This window comes from Lithobates pipiens, unplaced genomic scaffold (genome assembly GCF_037356315.1).
Source record: "Lithobates pipiens isolate NorthernLeopardFrog02 unplaced genomic scaffold, aLitPip1_a1.2 Scaffold_8, whole genome shotgun sequence".
Classification (NCBI taxonomy): domain Eukaryota; kingdom Metazoa; phylum Chordata; class Amphibia; order Anura; family Ranidae; genus Lithobates; species Lithobates pipiens.
This window is the reverse complement of record NW_027507903.1, coordinates 330,469,372-330,489,858: the sequence shown is the minus strand read 5'-3', so window position 1 is coordinate 330,489,858 and position 20,487 is coordinate 330,469,372. Positions and strand designations below refer to the sequence as shown.

The 20,487-nt window shown below is 43.2% G+C and overlaps 1 protein-coding gene across 1 annotated transcript in view; it reads right to left on the bottom strand.

Annotated features, from left to right (window-relative positions):
* PRELID2 (PRELI domain containing 2) overlaps nt 1–20,487 on the bottom strand; it is a 180,910-nt gene that overhangs the window by 96,338 nt on the left and 64,085 nt on the right. The window contains exon 2 of the mRNA XM_077473019.1: nt 8,100–8,157. Within this exon, the coding sequence (XP_077329145.1) occupies nt 8,100–8,157 (58 nt within the window). The remainder of the gene's footprint in view (nt 1–8,099; nt 8,158–20,487) is intronic.

Genomic DNA, 20,487 nt, shown 5'->3' with positions numbered 1-20,487 from the left:
GAATACTCTTGCTTGGACCATATCTAGGATCAGACCTAAATACTTTAAACTTTGAGCTGGTTTCATAGCTGACTTTTTGGTATTTATGATCCAGCCTAAGCTTTTCAAATACCGCACTGTGCATATCATGCTCTGTTTTAGAGCCTGTAATGAGTGATCTCTGAGCAGGAGGTCGTCGAGATACCCATGCACCAGAATCCCTTGGACCCTCAAAAGACCCAGTACTGGTGCTAGGACCTTTGTGAACACACAGGGAGCTGTAGCAAGCCCAAAGGGTAGTGACACAAAGAAAGATAGGCATGTGTAAATATGCATCTTTTATATCAATGGAGGCTAGAAAGTCTCCCCTCCGGAGTGAGGCTAATACTGAGCGGACAGACACCATCTGAAAGGACTGTATCAGCAGATACTTGTTCAGGGATCTTAGGTCCAAGATGGGCCTTGTTTCCCCGTTTGGTTTTTGAACCGTAAACAGGTTTGAGTAAAATCCTGTGCCCCTTTTGGATACAGAAACCTCTACAAATCACTCCTTGATGCACTAGATGTGGTGCCTGAAGCAATAAGTTTATTTTTGGAGGATATGAGGGAACGCTGGATCTTAAAAATCTCTGAGGGGGAAACCCCCGCAACTCCAGCTTGTAACCGTGACATATAATTGAGGTGACCCACTCGTCCTGAATTATGGTTCTCCAAATGTCTGCAAAGTGCAACAGCCTTGCCCCCACTTGGAGTGGGGGCATCCCCTCAGAAGGAAGGCTTGGATCTGGGTTTAGAAGAACTTTGGACTCAGGGCTTCTTCTGGCCCTGTGGCTTGCCCCTGGCCCTTTTTGGAGGCATTTGGAGGAAGCAGTCCCTGAGATTTTAAATAAGGGATGTGTGGTGCTTTTCTTCACAGGAAGTAGAGCACTCTTCCCTCTTGAAATCTTTTGGATATATTTTATTCAAATGATCACCAAATAAACATTCCCCATGAAAAGGAAAACCTGCCAATAACTTTTTTACTAGGAAGCTTGGCTGACCAGTTTTTAAGCCACAAAAGTCTGCACATATGTACAGACAAGAGAGCCAAATGAGAAACCTGCTGTATTGAATCCCTTAAGGTGTCAACAACGTTGAGGAATATCTGTCTTGCTTTCAGACAGATCCTCCTCCTGGTTAGGCCTATCAGGCCGTTTGACCTGAACCTTTACGGACTGGCAGATACCAATTACTGCAACAGATGGCTAAATAGCTGAACTGGCCAAAGAAAAGGAAGCCTGTAATTATGACACCAATTTCTTGTCAACAGGGTCTTTCAAGCCCTGTGCGTTATCTACCGGACAAGTTAAGCTCTTGTTTAAGGAAGAGACTGGTAGATCTATGGCTGGCATGCTCCATTTTTTAACAAACTTTTCATCTGTAGGATATAAAAGGGAAAACCTCTTTGGAGGAAAAAAATCCTGTCAGGATGTTCCCAATCAGCATACACTGTCTGTTCCAACAGGGGGTATAAGGGGAAAGCCTATTCGGCCTGAAGAGGACCAGGGGGGCTCAGTCACCTCTGCAAGAGGCAATAAAGGCAGAACGAACCATTTTGGTCATAGTGAAGATCAAAAACCTTTGCGACTGAGAGGCAGACATCAACTGGATATCGTCTTGTCCAGATTGCTCGGAAGCAGACTCATCTGCCAGGCCCTCCGCAGAATCCTGAACTTTTAGCTCTTCCCCATCCCTGCACCAGACTAGGAGGCTCTGGAGAGGGAAGGGGGGAAATCTGTCACGCTTCTTGCCACCTTGCAGGATGGAGGCAATCATGCCAGCAATCCTGTGCTCTAACCCGGCTAGGGCCAAGGACAGTTCATCCTTGGTGATAAAATGGTGAAGCAGCAGCATTGACTGTAGGCACAATACTAAATGGGTGCAGCGGCTCAGGCTCAGATCAAGCCGTCATCTCCTGTTTACTCTGCTCTAACTCAGCTCTCACGTCACACACAGTCCCACCCAGCTCTGCCACTGGCATTGGACCAGTGTTCTATCACAGGAGCTGGTCCAATGCCGATGGCAGAGGCAGGAGTGTGTGTGTGTGTGTGTGTGTGTGTGTGCGCGTGTGTGTGTGCGCGTGTGTGTGTGTGTGAGAGAGAGTGAGTGAGTGAGTGAGTGAGAGAGAGAGCGAGCCGATTGAGAGCCGAGTAAATAGGAGGTGGTGGCTCTGCGATTTCCTGCAATGTCCAGGCTGCATCGATGGTGAGGCTGCAAATAAGCATTGAGGCTAAAAAGGGGAGAGTCTAAAAAGGGGCATTGATCAGGCTGCATTGATGAGATGTGCTGCAGATGGATGGGCACTGATCAGGCTGCATTGAGGCTGCAGATGGGCATTGACCCTTATTTTAATTCAAATATGTTTATTTAAAAAATAATTATTTTTCCTGAAAATTCTCTCTTAAAAATAGGGTGTGTGTTATACGCCACTAAATATTGTAAATAAGCTGGGTGCGTGCGCATGCAGATGCTTGGTACCGGTGAAAAGGGCGTGGCTGTATTCGCGTATGACACGAATCTTCAGATAAAGGCTACAGCACATATGCAGTGAAGCCGCATGCGCCACGGCCGCCAAACAAACTGCTAAGTCCAGCAGCACTTTTGAAAATGCATGTGCGCCATGGCAGTCAAACAAACTGTTGAGCACAGTGGGAACGCACGTGCGCCATGGTGAACCAAGGCAAAATAGCGCACATCGTGCACTATCATACAGGTAAAAAACAGCCAGCCAGACAAGCAAAAAAGGTACACTTTGCAAACACCCCCAGCTAGCCCAAAACTCCCCAATATGGTCACCACACACAGGTGTCCAGCCTCTATCTAGCTTGACTGATTGTTACAATCACTGGGACACCCCACAATAATAAAAAGGGGTTTCACTTACACGTCCAGGCACAGGACAGCTTAGAAACTAAGAGTCCAAACTTCACCCATCACGGCAGGTTCCTGTCACTTGAGGACGTTCAAGGACTGGGTACCCTTTTAATGTTTAGGATCCATTCCATTGGACCTGTACAGCACCCTGCAGGAATGCCTTAGCGCTGTGGTGTCCAGGATTCCACTTTGCAGGGTCCAGCGCCCGGAGGCCACATTACAGGCAAAACCTTGCAGGATCTTGAGTCTTCTTTGCAAGCCTGGGGTACCATTTATCCAAGCATATAAAGCCTGTATCAAATGGATCCAAGTCAAGTCAATCCCTCTATTTATTTTGGAGCCATTTGTGGAACTAGAGGCCTGGAGCTCAGAGAGCTCAAACAAATTGTGCCATCCACCTTGCAGACACTGGTAAAAAACTGAAGTACTTCCTGTATGGGAGGGGTTATATAGGGGATCATTTCCTGTTTAAAAGACCTTTGGTCTACCAGTGTCCATTCACCTGGAGATGGAGTATAACCCAGCAGGTAATGAATATTAGCCTGACTCTGTGTCCAATGAAGTATGAAAAAGAAATGTTATTTTAATATTTTGTTAAGAATCCTTTACTGGCAATGACTGGCTGGCGTCTGGAACCCATAGACATTACCAAAGACTGGGTTTCCTCCTTTCTGATGCTTTGCCAGGCTCTAACTGTCAGTTTCTGTTCTTTGTTTGTGGGTCTTTCTGCCTTTAGTTTTGCCTTCAGCAAGTGAAATGCATGCTCAATTGGGTTGAGATCAGGCGATTGACTCTGCCATTGCAGACTATTCCACTTTTCCTTCAAAAGATTCTGGGTTGCTTGTGCAGTGTGTTCTGGACCATTGTCCATCTGTAATATAAAGTAACGCCCAATCAATTTGCTGCATTTGGCTGAATTTGGGCCGACGTTATAGCTCTAAACACTGCAGAATTAATCCGGCTGCTTCTGTCACATGCCACGCATGCCCATGCCATTACACTGCCTCCACCATGTTTTACAGATGACGTTGTGTGCTTTGGATCATGAGCCGTTTCAAGCCTTCCCCACACCTTTTTTCTTCCCATTATTCTGGTACAGATTAATCTTAGTTTCATCCATCCAAAGAATCCTTTCCAGAACTAGTCTGGCATTTTTAGATGTTTTCTGGCAAAGTCTAATCTGGCTTTACTATTCTTCAGGCTTATGAATGGTCTGCACATTGTGGTAAACCCTCTGTATTTGCTCTTGTGAAGTCTTCTCTTGATTGTAGACTTTGACAATGATACACCCACCTCCTGGAGAATGTCGTTCACCTGTCTGGGTGTTGTGAATGGGTTATTCTTTACCATACACAGGATCCTGTGATCATCCACCACTGTTGTCTTCTGTGGATGTCCAGGACTTTTTATGTTGCTGAGCTCATCAGTGCTTTCTTCTTTCCTCAGAATGTACCAAACTGTTGATTTCACCACTCTTAATGCTGCTGCTATATCTCTGGTGGATTGTACATTTTTGAAGCCTTAGAATATCCTGTTTCACTTGCATGCACAGCTCCTTTGAATGCATGATCTAGGTTCACAGCAATAGATTCCAAATGCAAATACCACACTTAAGTCCCGTACACACGATCTGACTTTTTGACAACAAACATGCAAATTAGCCGTTTTGGAGCAACATCCGACCGTGTGTACGCTCCATCGGACAAACTTTTTAGGTTTTCATCTGACTTTTGTTGGCTGTGCGAGCGGACAAACTTTTTGACAACATAAGTCCGATGGAGCAAAGTCCAATCGTGTGTACACAAAACCATTGTACTTTTGTACAAAAGTACAAACACGCATGCTCAGAACCAATGCAAAAGATCAGACAACAATACAGAAGTTGACCAAAGGTGGCGCTGGAGTAATTGAACGTCCTCTTTTGAAGGTCACCAGTATGTTGAAATGTCACTACGTTCGTGTTTGTTGCCTAAAAAGTCAGATCTTGTGTATGCAATACAAACTTACGGCCAACGCCCTTTGTACAAAAGTCCACGGGAAAGTTTGTACAAAGTTCGATCGTGTGTATGAGGCTTTAGAAACAACTTCAGACCTTTTACCTGCTTAATTGATGAAGGAGTAGTCTACACCTGGCCATGAAACAGCTTTCGATTCAATTGTCAAATTACTTTTGGCCCCTTGAGCTGTAATTCCTAAACTCTTCTTCCAATTTGGATGTACATACCCTCAAACCTGAGTGTGCACTTTCAGCCCCTATCCATTATATAACTATAGCTTGAAATGTTTTGTTAAATACCTGAAAAAATTAAAATTGTGCCTCTGTCCAAATATATATGGACCCAACTGTATATAATATATATACACACACACACACACACACACTTTCAGTACAAAAGTTAACTTTAAGGTCTTCTCTTTTGCCTCTAATGCAGTCTACCTTTACCTAAGCTGACTCTATGTAATATGGTCAAATCTCTTCACCCCATTGTCACAGCTTAAAGTGGATGTAAACCCGATTCATGAAATTTGACCCAAGCACAAATATCTGCAGTGTTTTCTCATCTGTCTCCAAAGCACTGAATCCTGTGCGTTTCTGCTGTTTTGTTTCTGTGTTATCAGCATAACTTCTGACAAGATCTCCAAGAGATAAAAGCAGCCTGAAGTTTATGTCAGGGAGGTTGATGTAAATAGATTAGCAGAGAGCTGGTCTATTCACAGCACAGCTCTGAAAATATCTGCCTATGTGGAAGGGGGTGTGTGCCTTTCCTTCAGTCTGCCATCTCCCAGTGTAAGCCAAGACTACACTCAGGCCGCGTACACACGGGCAGACTGTTGGCCCAACTTAGTTCGTCAGACAATCCGACAAACAGTCCGTTCAAAATTTGCATGAACGGACTTGACCACACACGATGAGCAGACAGTCCGCTGAAAGCGTGCGGGATGACGTGAACGGCACGTACGACGGGACGAGAAATTCGACGTCCAATACACTGCAATGCAACCTTCGCCGTGTAAATCCTGAGCATGCGCCAAACTTAGTCTGTCGAACTAGCCTACACACGAGCGGACTGTCCGCTGAAACCAAGTTTGGACGGACTGTCTTACGGAAATTTCGTAAGACTTTGTTCGTCAGACTGTCCGCTGAAGCCCACACACGAGCAGATTGTCCGCTGAAACACTGTTCAGCGGACTAAGTTGGGCGAACAGTCCGCCCATGTGTACGCGGCCTCAGTGTAAAAATACTAACATGATGTAAGAATTCTAAAGAATATAGAAAGGGAAAGACAGCAGATATGCATGTAAAACTTATGTAGAGAGATTTGTTTAATCTCAGTGTATCATTTGAGGCTGAAGTGGTTTACATCCACTTTAAGGATTTGTACTGTAATGCATTCTATGCATTAAGGTAAAAAAATAAAAAAATTCTATGCCACAGCCCCCCCCCCCCCCCCCCTTACCTGAACCTGATCTAGAATTATGCACGAGTGTAACTCTTTATGCTCTCAACCTCATCACATTGTAGCCATTGGCCCCTGCTGCTGTCAATCAAATTCTGTGAAAGGAGCAGGGGCGGGGCTGAGCCACGCTGTGTCTACCTCAGAAGAAGAGCAGGTAAGTATGGCATGTAAATTAGTTAATAAAAATAACGCCTCACCGATCACTTTAAAAAGTGTTTGTTCACCCATATAACACAAACACTGCCAGACCCTCCATCAGACCCCTTTCCCACTGGGGCGTTTTTTCAGGCGCTTTAGCGTTAAAAAAAGCACCCGTAAAGCGCTTGAAAGAAGCCTCATCTGCAATCCCAATGAGAAAGCCCAAGTGCTTTAAGAGCACATTCACACTGCCAGCACCCCGAAAAATGCTTGTAAAGCGCCGCTTAAACTAGCGGCACTTTACCAGCGTTTTCTGAGTGCTAGTGGGGTGCTTTTAACCCCCGCTTGTGGCCAAATAAAGGGTTAAAAGCGCCCACAAAGCGCAGCTGCCAAAAGCACTTTTCAGGCGCTTTTCAAGTGTTTTGCAGGCACTTCCCATTTATTTCAATGGGAAGGGGTGCTTTAGGAGCGGTGTATTCACCGGTCCAAAAGCACTGCAAAGAAGCTGCTTGCAGGACTTTTTTTTTTTTACTACCTGCCAGTGCAGCGCCTCAGTGTGAAAGCCCTTGGGCTTTCACATTGGGATTGCAGATGAGGCTTCTGTCAGGTACTTTACAGGCGCTTATTTTAACGCTAAAGCTCCTGAAAAACGCCCCAGTGTGAAAGGGGTCTCAGTGTGAAAGTACTCGGGCTTTCACATTGGGATTGCAGATGAGGCTTCTTTCAGGCGCTTTTTTTAACGCTAATGCGCCTGAAAAACGCCCAGTGCGAAAGGGGTCTTAGAGCCTGGCATAGCACACTGCATTAGTCTTTTCTAAAAACTAGCATTTTAAATACCTATTTAGAACGATCTTCAGGGCTGTCACATGACACGCGGCCACTGTATACAGGCAATATGTGGCTTCTGCAGGAAGGACCTGATCCCTCTCTGATGTCAGCTAATGTCACATGGCTCCTCAGCCTCTCCCACAGTAGCCCTGGAAACCGGCCTAGAGTCACGTGACCGGCCTGAAGATCGCGCTAAATCAGTATTTACAATTCTCGTTAAAAAAAAAAAATAAAAATGCAGCGGGCTATGCCAGGCTATAAAGAGAGGGGCTGGCAGGGACCAATTAAAATTAGTTTACTAACAGTGGCAGGGGGCGGAGACTGAGACAAACATATGCAGAGATGACAGGCAGAGAGGAGGTGTGAGGGGGAGAGAGGAGAGCCGAGAGCAGGGCTCAGCAGCCCTTATTTTTGTGGTCAGTACAGAGGGGATACAGGATGTGGCAGGTTCAGGCAGGGGTGTTTTTTTTTTTTTACACACACACACACACACACACACACACACACACACACACACACAATTTAGAAGGGGGGCATATTACACAGCACAAGCACTGTGCTGTTTAATCTCTTTTAAGAGACCAGGAAATCTATTTATTTATTTTTCGGGGGGGGGGGGGGTTAACACTTTAATGATATAACAATAATCTATTTACTTTTAGAATTACAGTTGTAATTTAAACCTAAGCATTTTTAGGCTGCTATATAGACAGCAGCTACACTTGCAGTCTTCGTTTTTTTTTTTTTTTTTTGTAACAAAACATGGTTTAGATGCTTGCTTACCTGATTGTTCGTCCACAGTTTTGACAGATGTAACATGTTTCTCTAAAGGTGTTGGATACTAGAGAAAGACATAACAGGCAATAAGACTGAAAGTTTTGGAATTGGTTCACATATGAAAAATGGAAGCAAATCTGCAAGGCTGATAAGCACATACAAGGCATAGGGACATTGACAGTTATCACCAGATTACCAATACAAAGATGGAAACAAAATTAGGTAAATTCTAAAAGTGACAATTTTAGGGGGGGAGAACTTGTTAAAATGTGTGTCTTTTTTTAGTTGTGTGCGTTTGAGTGAGTTTGCCAAATGTATAATTTAGGATCAAATACAGCCAATAGTATGTACATACATATATTGTAGGGGATCAGAGGGGTGAACAGCTGGCTCAAAGACAGTCCCATAAAATAAAGTGGCTTTATTCAGCAAAATAAACATAAGCTAAGACAGTTGTGCAGACAGGTATACTTCAGCATCACACAGGTTTACAGGTAACAGTTCATGGCTCCAATCAGAGCTAGTCTTTATGTGGTTAAGCTCACCCAGCAGGTACAATATCCAGTAGTGGACCTTTTCGCACACATCCAGCAATGGACCAATATATATATATATATATATATATATATATATATATATATATATATACATACATACATACATACACACACACACATATACATACATATATATATATATATATACACATACACATACACACACACACACACACACACACACACGACACAGGTCTTATTGTAATTTAGGGTTATTAAAAATAACCTTTCCTTTCCAACCTGCAGCCACTGTAATTTTCTGTAAATTGCAATGCAATATGGCAGCCTGGAGGAGGCGTTCTTGTACACTGTTGATGTAGAAACACCTCCAGAGATGTAATTTCCGGCTTGTGTGATCAGCTCACTGATTTTCTCAGAAGTCTACACTAAGATACAAGTCAGATTTTGGGCATCCTCTGCAAAACAAATATTTTGTTTTTGGTGAAATGTTGAAAAGGACTAAAGTGGTTAAAAAGGCAGAAGCTTTTTTTTTTTTTTACCCGAATACATTCTATGCCAAGCTTAATAATCACTTTAATCATTTCTAAAAAGGGATACAGACCTTGAAGCTTTCTTCATTAGAGCTCTGCAAGTGTATAAGCTGATCAATTATGAAAAAGTCACTCCCCATTCAAAAAAACAGAACAAAATGATCTACCTTTGGGCCACCTGGGGCTGAGACAAACTCCCAGTCTGATTGCTGCCCCTCATATAATACAAGACAGATAGAAGGAGCACAAAGAAGTGAAAAGGGCAAGTTACCCATCTCTCCCTTCCCCTCCCCCTGTTACAGCAGTCCTAATATAACATGCAGAGGGGAATTTATTGCCTGCTATGCTCCTTATAGTTCAGTGCCCGGGATTAAACTACAATGTCTGATCACGTCTACAGCTGGAAAAACAGCTCCAGGTATGCATATTTTGAAATCAGGGCTCAACTGCAATATATTGAACAGAGTGCAAGTAAGATTTTCAGGAATAGGATTTTGACATGTTAGTTATGAGGAAAGGTTGCAAGCACTGAACTTATTCTCTCTGGAGAAGAGACGCTTGAGAGAGATGATTTCAAATACCATACTGGTGACCCCACAATAAGGGCCGGTTCACACAGCGGGCGATGCGAGGCGACACGACTCGCCTCGCCTCGCTCCCGCAAGTCGCCCCCGTTCTGTACAATGGAACCGTTCTGAGAGGAGCGACTCGAGTCGCTCCGACTCAGAAAAAAGGTTCCTGTACTACTTCTGGGCGACTTCGGGGGCGACTTGCATTGACTTCTATACAGAAGTCCTCTGCAAGTCGCCGCTGAGCTCGCCGCAGGTCGCGGCGAGGCAAGTCGGAGACGCCTCGCCGCGCCTGCAGTGTGAACCGGCCCTCCATTCACACAGGGGCAACACGACTTTGAGCGAGACTTTGGGAGGCAACTTGGACACGACTTGAGTATGAATCACAGCACGACTTGAGGCAACTTACAAGGCAACTTGAAGTTGCTTCCAGGACAGGGGACTTTACCAGTGGCCAATCACATAATAATCAGCTCTGTGGGAGGGAGGGGTTTGCCTAGAAAACAATTTTTACTTCCTGGAAAGTTGCTTCAGTTAAGACAGGGGATCAGACTTGGAGGCAACTTCTATTGAAATCAATGGGTACAAGTTGCCTAGAAGTCGGATTGAAGTAGTACAGGAACCTTTTCTGAAGTCGGAGCAACTTCAGTAGTGTACATTAAGACGGCTCTCATTCACTTACATTGATTTTATCATGTTGCGCGACTTGAGGCAACTTGGGGCGACTTCAAGTCGGATCCAAAGTTGCTCCTGTGTGAATGGACTCTAGGATAAAAGTTCTTTGCAGAAGGGAGTTTAAAAAGATACGTTAAGATTAAGATTAGAAGAAAAGAGGTTTAACCTTAAACTACGTAGAGGGTTCTTTACTGTAAGAGCAGCAAGGATGTGGAATTCCCTTCCACAGGCGGTGGCCTCAGCAGGAAGCATTTATAGTTTCAAAAAATGATTAGATAAGCACCTGAATGACCACAATATACAGGGATATAAAATGTAATGCCGCGTACACACGAGCGGATTGTATGGCGTACTTAGTCCGTCATACAATCCGACGGACAGTCCGTCGTACTTTCCACTGAACGGACTTGACCACACACGGATACCCAAACAGTCCGACGAAAGCTTGCGCGATGACGTGTACAGCACGTACGACAGGACTAGAAATAGGAAGTCCAAGACACAGCAAAGCCCTGTAAATCCTTTCTGGGCATGCGTCATTCTTAGTCCGTCCGACTAGCATACTGACGACCGTATTGTCCACTGAAACCAAAGTACGACGGACAGAATTTCGGAAAAACCGAAATTCTTAGTACTCCGGACTGCACGCTGAAAAAGTCAGCTGAAGCCCACACACGAGCGGATTGTCTGCTGAAATGTGTTTCGACGGACTAAGTACGCCATACAATCCGCTCGTGTGTACGTGGCATAATACTGACATATAATCACACACATAGGTTGGACTTGATGGACTTGTGTCTTTTTTCAACTTCACCTACTATGTAACTATGAAAGTGTTTAGGTTTGACTTTGGTAAAGGAAACTTTAGCCTAAAGCCTAGCACACACGGGCCAAATGTCGGGGTGGCATTGGTCGGTTCAATAAAAACTGGCTGACATGCGGCCTATATGTACTGCAGCTGGTCCAACAGAAGCCAGCCGTTCAGCTGTCGTTACAGAAATTTCCCCTGCTGTGCTATTATGTTCTAACATCCGATAGTCAGCTCAGGGGGAACCACTGTACTATCAGCTACCATCGTTTTAGCTATGCTTTTCGGCCTCTAGCGGGGTGCTTTTAACCCACGCTAGTGGCTGAAGGGGTTAATAGCCCTCAAAAAACGCCAAAGCGGTGCCCATTCATTTCAATGGGCAGGGGTGTTTTAGGAGCAGTGTATTAATTGCTCCTGAAACGCCCCAAAGATGCTGCTTGTAGGACTTGTTTTTTGGGTCCCGCAAGCGCACCGCCCCAGTGTGAAAACACTCAGGCTTTCGCACTGGAGTAACAGGCGCTATTTTTTGCGCCAAAACACCTTTAAAGCGCCTCAGTGTGATAGTAGCCTAAATACGAGTTTGCTGAAAATACATACTGGGGTTTATTTACTAAGAAACAGAGTGTAAAAATCTAGTGCAACTCTGCATGGTAGACAATTAGCTTCCAGTTTTTTTTTTTTTTTGTCAAAGCTTAATTGAACAGGCTGAATTTAGAAGCAGATTTTGCACTCTCCAGTTTTAGTAAATCAACCCCTATACGTTCCCTACAAACCTCATTTGCGCACAAGGTTGCGGTAATATGCATTATTCCTATATCTTACTGGCTCATTAAAACTAATTTTCCTTTTAATACATTTCTATTTATTTTTGGCTGTTTGCTTTTATTACAATAATATTTAAAACAGACATATTTGTAGATGTCCTTATAAATATTTAAAAAATCCAAGGTTTCTAAGGTGTGTAAATATTTAATGAACTGCTCTAACAATTTGTAAAAAGCATTACACATCATGTAAAGCATAAAAACAAACAAATGTAGGCCGTAAACTATGCAAATTACGCAGGCAAAGCAGCCCACTTTACCTTGCGCTAATCAGGTAGTATGTAGGGCAACAGTGAAAAACAATTGTTCGCAATCAATATGTACACCAAATTTTTATATAATATATATATACACACACACACATATATATATATATATATACACACACACATACATACATACATACATACATACATATATATATTGTGAGGGGGTTCGCTCGGTAGCGGGTGTGTGTGACCCCCTGGATGGGTTCACAACACAAAGTCAGGCACAGCAGACAGCGGTGTAGGTGCAAAAAACAAAAGGTCCGGTTTATTTAGGCTACATGCAGTGATACATATAACAGCCAAACAAAATAAAACAAGAAAATAAATCCTGGTCAGCTTGACCTCTAACTACACACGTAGACTCCCTGTCTAACAACTGGGTGCAGCCTTGTGCTGCCCCAGTCCCTGTCTCTATTGTAGGGGTTTGCCACACAGGCGTTAACTCACCGCACAGAACAGATCTCAGACTCCCCAGTCTATACACACAAAACTGGTTCCAGGATGGAGCATCTCCCTATGCATGCTGGGGTTTTTTGTAGAGGTCTTAATGAGCCCACTTACTTCAGCTGGGCTCATTAACTCTTCCCCTCTAATTGTAAAAGTCTGCATAAAGCCTGAATCTAGGACACACATATTTCCCATCCTGAATACAACCAGGTGATTTTACCTGCGTGCTGCCACAATATATATACACATACATACATACATACATACATACATATACACACACACACACACACACACACACACACACACACACACACATATATATATTCTAAAGGGAGAACAGCCCATATCCCGAAAATAGTTGGCACCGTGGGTTCTGATTACTTGTTCAAAGCAAAAAAAAAAAAAACACTATCACAGAACACTTTATGGCTAAGCTACTCAGGCTCTTATGAATATAACCATTTGCTGGTAGTCATCTCATTAGGGTTCATGCATACAAACACACGTATGCATTTTTGGGCCTAGTTTATGATTTCCCATGCCTCGGGAGCTGCATGTGTCATGTACAGCCTGCCATACAAGCGAATGGCTGTATTCAGCTGTACTCTTATCTATACAACGCCAATGCTACTTTGAAATGGCATTTATCAATGCATTCACGTCTGGCATTTTCCCCAAACACAAAATATTCATGTTTGGGAATTATGTCAGATGTGCATGTGTGGGCAAACACAGATGCAAAGAAGCATCATTGTTTACAAGACTATACAGCCACAGACTTATATGGTAGGTTGTACATGGCACATGCAGCTCCCTTCCCCAACCATGGAAAGCAGAGAAAACACCATACCTAAATATATTGATGTGTGTGAACGCTAAATCTATAGTCATACATGCTAATAAAATAGCTCTCTACCCAGATGGGGGGGGGGGGGGGGGAGGGTGTTTTATGCAGTAAGCTAAACAAAAGGCATTTAGCCACTAGTGCGTGTGGAACACCATATGTGATTTTCACAGGAATTGCATTGCATTCCTGTGCACATCCTATGTGATGTCTGTGCAGTGCGATTTGAGCCATGCATTTTGAAGGAGATAAAAGTGTTAAATAACTATTTAGGGATAATTATTATTATTAATAATAATAAAAACAAAATGTAATTTACACAAAAGGATTAAGCTACAGGAAACGTTCACCTTTCTTCATAACATGTTACCTGCAAAAAAAGTGCAATTTTTTTCTTGGTGAAAAGCTGAACTTATCTTTTAAATCATAAATTATTGAAGGGTAGCACTGAGCCGTCACACCAAGGCCCCTTTAACACTGGTGCGCTTTTTTCTATGCTTTTCCAGGGTGACAAAAGCACATAAAGGCTTTCCCCCCTACAAATCCTATGTAAAATATTCACACTGCAGGTGCTTTTGCATGCCGCTTCCTTGGTGCAGTTTTTCAAAACCATGCCAAAAAAACACAACTTCCATTGCAAGTCAAAAAGCACATCAGTGTGAAAGGGCCCTGACAGCCCTTCATTTTAGATTACACAGTTGTAATTTGCAGCCTAATGAGAAGATACAAAGGCTGGCGCTGCTGACATTCCAAGAATACCAGTCACACACCCAAAAAAAAAAAAAAAAGTATGCCAGTCAGCAGACTGAAAAATGTCACAGTAGTATTGGGGTATGTGGCACAATAAGTGTTGTGTGTACATAAAAGATCTATGCAGAACAGCAAAAAGTTCATGGGTCCAATTGAAGCGTTCAGGACTTCCTGCTGATTTCAATGCACCAGATGCAGCACCTCTGAAGCGACAGAAGTATCTCTAGGCAAACAGAGAAGAACAGAACAGAAGTACGTAATCTGAGTGTATTATGTTAACAGATTTATTGTGGTAAAAAAGACAATGCGAGTTGCCATTTGTCCTTTCACCACAATATGTTAACATACACTGAACAACGTCAGAAGCCCTTGTTCAATTACTGGTACAGTATCAAAAGTACTGAATTAAGAGAGCCAGCATGGCAGCCGGGCAACTAGCATTTTCAGAAACCGATGTCAAGAATGCCACATTTATTTCCTCTTATGACAGATTTACTAATTTTATCTGGCAAGCCCTGAAAAAAAAAATAGCAAGAACCCCTTTGCTTTGTTCTTTAGACACTGTATGAAGCAATTATTATGGTATGCAAGAACCTATTTAAAAAAGTGCCATTTAAAGATCAATACAAAATGTGCTGTCCACCTATACAGCGTCCATCTTCTTGTCTCCATATATTACCCTATGCATGGATTTTTAGAGAACTAATAAAACCGTTACATTTGTAAAAAACTGAAGTTGGGTAAAGTTGATAAAAAAAAAAAAAAAAAAACGCGGAAAGATTAAAGAACGCCTAGCAAACGGTCTTCAATTTGCAGAGCACACATGATTAAGATTATTCAAAAATCACATTTATATGCAAAAATACTCAGTAAAAGCTGAAAAAATGGAATATAGGGCTCGCCTGCCTCTAAATGCTTTCAAAGATTACGTTTCAGCTCATATTTCAAATTAAGCTTACAATGGATATAGTGTCACCCAATGGTCATGCACAAAATAGCACACTTGTGTCTAGGAAGTCAGGTAGGGACAGCATGAACACATCAGTCTTTATTGCAGACAGCAAAATGTACAAGTAGAATTGTTACATTTCTTCTAGACCTCTCACAGTACCGATCTTGATTAGGTATGGCTGGAATGGTGTATTTTAGTGGAAATGACTGTATAGTGGTGCATCTGCAGCAGAGCTATTATTTGAATCATGGGCTTTGAGACGTCTGATTCACAGACAGCATCTAATCCTTTACATTTGTGTTTCCAAGAAATGTAATAGATTGTCTTGGGTGCCAAACCATAGCTTCCCTTTTAAATCTAAAACGATTTTTAAAATTCTAGAAATGGTTGAACTTTTTTGTCAAGTTTTATTGCCGTCAGTGTGGCTGTGTGAGGTAGCGCTTGTAAAGGGGTGCTCTGTTTAAAAAAGGAATTTATGGTCCGCTGAACCCCCTAGAAATGTAGATAGATGAAGCAGTGGGTGAGAAGCATCATACAGATTGTTATATATCACGTTTATTAGAAAATACATATACAAATAATTTACCAATTCTTTTCAAGGCTAAACCCTTCTTCAGGAAAACAAGCTTAGAAACCATCCTGGCTCCATAGCCCACACATGTAGAGTTTAAGGCTTGTAGCCCCTTTGCACATTACAACTATATTTAGGGTGTAACATATAATACGTTGATAAGCATTCCCTGCATGAAGGTTAAAAAACTCTCCAATACTATTCAACGCCCCCCCCCCCCCCCCAGCTGTCCCTAAACACTATGGCTCCCTCTGCTGTCAGTCAAATCCTGTGAGGAGGGAGTGGAGGCATGGCTGAGCAGCACTGTGTATCTCTACGGACACACACAGCGCAGCTTGGCAGCACCACTGCATGGGTGGTATTGCACAGAGGGGCCCTGATCCTCTTCTGGCACCCCCTTTCTTGTTCGGAGTGCCCCCTCGGAAAACTGTGTGCTGAGGGGGCACTCTGAACAGGAAGGGGAGTGCCAGAAGAGGATCAGGGCCCCTCTGTGCAATACCACTGTACACAGCAGGTAAGTATGGCATCTTTTTTAATGAAAATAAAATTGCCTTTAGAATTACTTGAACTAGCTTTCTTTGGTATATCTACAGTAAGTCACTGGCCGCAGAAGCACTGCACCTACAGAGTCCCCATTCTGCTTTGAATCATCAAGGACCTGCCCAAAGTTATCAAAACTACCGCAGATCTACTATAAAACTATTGCATAACATGAATAGAGCCCAAAAAAGTACCCAGTTGCAAAATACCAGGCCCTGATGCACTTATCTAATATCTCATTTATATCTCATTTAAACACACACTTCTCCACCATAAGACCAAACTGTAAATTTTCTTCCTTAACCACTGGACACAAACCCCCTTCCTAACCAGACCAATTTTCAGATTTTGGGGCTCTCACACTTTGAATGACAATTACTCATGCAACACTGTAACCAAATTAAATTTTGTCCCTTTTTTCACACAAATAGAGCTTTCTTTTGGTGGCATTTAATCGCTGTTTTTTTTTTTTTTTTTTCAAAAAAGACTGAAAATTCGGTAAAAAATTTAAAATAAATTATTTATTTCTTTTAAAATTTATTGCAGAGTATTGGCAGAGTATTGCAGAGCATTGCAGTGTTGCAGAGTATTGGCAGATTATTACACAGTATGGGCAGAGTACTGCAGAGTATTGGCACCGAGCAGCACTGTGGGCACTTCACATCCAGCCCACAATGCTGCTGCCATCTCTCCCCCTCTCCCATCTCACTGTACCGATCGGTACAGAGAGGGGAGGGATGAACCGGCGTCATGACGTGATGCCGGTTTGTTCACAAGTGATCGCTCTGTCATTTGATGGAGCCATCAGGTGGTAAACGGCCACTGTCAGCAGCCGTGTACTGTGGTCACGGATGTTCCAGTACCCTGTGCAGGCCGCAGCCATCTTTACACAAAAGAGTTTACAACCACTTTAAGAGGAAAAACAATGCCAAGCTGGCCCATATAAACTATTTCCATTACCAATTGTGGCCACGGTGTGTATGGCAATTTACTTTAGTAGCATTAGCTACATACAATAGGCAATGTTGTGTTCCAGCAGCAGTATGGGCGAGTTCCCATTTGCTGCTGGGATTGGAGAGTCAGGCTGAGGGCTTCTCTACCATAAAGGAAAAGCCTTGTATTTTTATCAATGAACACAAGAATTCCTTTGATTGGCCGAGGTGGAGACGCTGGCAGAAAACGTCACGCTTTCCACCTCAGCCAATTGTTGGTATTTAAAAAAGTGATTTGTAACCGCAAATTCTACTTCTACTAACGCTCAGCTGACTGCAACTTTAATATGCCGTTCCCACATCATACAGAGTTAGTTACACACAGTAGGCGAGGTTGAAAAAAAGACACAAGTCCAACCTATATGTGTTTTTTGTGTTTTTATGTTAGTATTACATTGTATATCCCTGTATGTTCTGGTCATTCAGGTGCCTATCTAATAGTTTTTTGAAGTTATCTATGCTCCCCGCTAAAACCACCGCCTGCGGAAGAGAATTCCACATCCTAACCGATCTTACAGTAAAGAACCCTCTATGCAGTATAAGGTTAAACCACTTTTCTTCCAATTTTAGTAAAATGGCCACGTGTCATATTAAATTACCTTTCACAGAATTTTTTTTATCCCTATTGTGGGGTCACCAGTACGCTATTTGTACATTGAAATCATATCCCCTCTCAAGCGTCTCTTCTCCAGAGAGAATAAGTTCAGTGCTCGTAACCTTTCCTCATAACGAATATCCTCCAGACCATTTATTAGCTTTGCCCTTCTTTGTACTCACTCCATTTCCAGTACATCCTTCCTGAGGACTGGTGCCCAGAACTGGATAGCATACTCTAGGTGCGGCTGGACCAGAGTCTTGTAGAACGGGAGAATTATCGCTTTATCCCTGGAGTTAATCCCCTTTTTAATGCATGTCAATATTCTACTTGTTTTGCTTGCAGCAGCTTGGCACTGCATTAAAAATACAAATGTTGCACTTAAAAAGTAGTATACACTTAAAGAAAAAGCAGCTGACACTATATTGCTAGGTGCAATGATACAAAATACAAGGAGAGGCGTAGCGCTTAAAAAAAATAAATTCAAAAGTTAAATTTTATATTGGTTGAAGATGATAGAAACAAAAGTCCTCTAATAAATGAATCCGGATAAGGATCAATAGGAAAGTCACCACCCAGCACCCAAAACTACTGACTCTTCCCATCAGTGTGTAGGGTACACACATTAAATGTATAGGCTATGGCCCCAACAATCCTCCTCCACAGATTGATCAACTTCACAGAGTCAAAATAATCCTCTTTCAATAGAGCAAAAATACCTCCAAGCCCTCCTCCATAAATAAGAATCCCATGAACAAAACTCCAGCATCCAGCACAGATACGAGAAAGAAGACCGCTCATTGCGCAGGCATTCAATTATTCAATTTATTCAATAAAAGAAGCTATTACACTCACATGTTTAAAAGATCTATCAGGCAAGTGGAAATTACCAGTTTCCAAACTGACAAAATGGCCGCCCTGTCCCAGTCAGCATCCTACCTCACACGTCCCTAACCCCACCCAACGTTTCATCATAAAAAAATGCATCATCAGATTGAGATTGATCTGTGGAGGAGGATTGTTGGGGCCATAGCCTATACATTTAATGTGTATACCCTACACACTGATAAGAGTCAGTAGATTTGGGTGCTGGGGGTGGCTTTCCTATTGAGCCTTATTCAGATTTATCTATTAGAGGACTTTTGTTTCGAATGTCTTCAACCTAACTTTTTAATTTTTTTTTGTTTTGTTTTTTAGCGCTACACCTCTCCTTGTAGTTTGGCATTGCACGCCATTGCTGAGCCGGTCATTCCTTTTTTTTAGATCTTCTTGCAAGGTTTCCATATCCTGCCCTGCTTAGTATCTTTATCAAAATACAGAGCTTGAACTGTTTATCCCATCCTCCAGGTCATTTATGAATTATATAGGAGTGGTCCCAGGACAGAACCCTGGGGGACCCCACTTTCTTCCCAAGCCTGGCAATAATACTTTGATATGAATGAACTTCTGCTCAATTACGATGTTACATTCGGATTTTGAAAGGAAAAGTGTGGGACGTATAAAAACTATTTACATACTCATCAATACGCACTCAGAGGCTGAGTCAGCTGCTGGTCAGGCATCTGGGTGGATTCCGACTTTAAAGTTGGGATCCTTCCAAAGCCTGAGACTGGCTCTGACATCAGCCAACAGCAAGCATAAGCCCGCTGTCGGCTGAATCTGGGTCACAGCAGTGCAGAAATAAGTGCACTTCTGTGACCCAGAAGAAAAGTATAGCCAAAAAAGCTTGGCCATACCTCTTAAACCAGGGGTTGACAAATTTGCTTGGAATCTAGGAGCCAGCTAAAAAAGTTAGGAGCCAGGTCCGTGACGGCGATCTGGACCTGTCCCTGGCCTGACATGGAGACGAGTGAGGGGAAGATAGCCCCCAGCCCCCCACATATGAGATCACCTCTCATTGGACACACCGCTCGAGTGCTAAATGGCCGCTGTGATTGGTCATTTAGCATGATCTGTGATTGGCTGTATCCAAGGGACACGGCCAACACAGAACTTCCCCGATGCTCGCCCATGGCGGCGTGCAGAGGGGAAGTAAACAGGAGGATGTCCAGGGACGCCCTCCCGGCAATTGGTGTCCGCGCTGTAGACATCTTTCGTCTATAGCGCGGGCACAAAGTGGTTAACAAAAGAATGTGACTATTATTTCCGACATATTCCCGCTCATTAAGACCCCTTTCACACCAGGGCGTTTTTCAGGCGCTATAGCGTTAGAAATAGCGCCTGAAAAACGCCCTAAAGAAGCTGCACCATTGTCTGTAGTGTGAAAGCCCCGAGGGCTTTCACACTACAGCGGTGCGCTGGCAGGACGTCAGAAAAAAGTCCTGCCAGCAGCTTCTTTGGAGCGGTGAAGGAGTGGTGTGTTTACCGCTCCTCCACCGCTGCTGCCCATTGAAATCAATGGGGCAGCGCTGTAATGCCGCCGGCAAAACGCCGCTATTGCGGCGTATTGCCGGCGGTTTTAACCCTTTCGCGGCCGCTAGCGGGGGGTAAAAGCGCCCCGCTAGCGG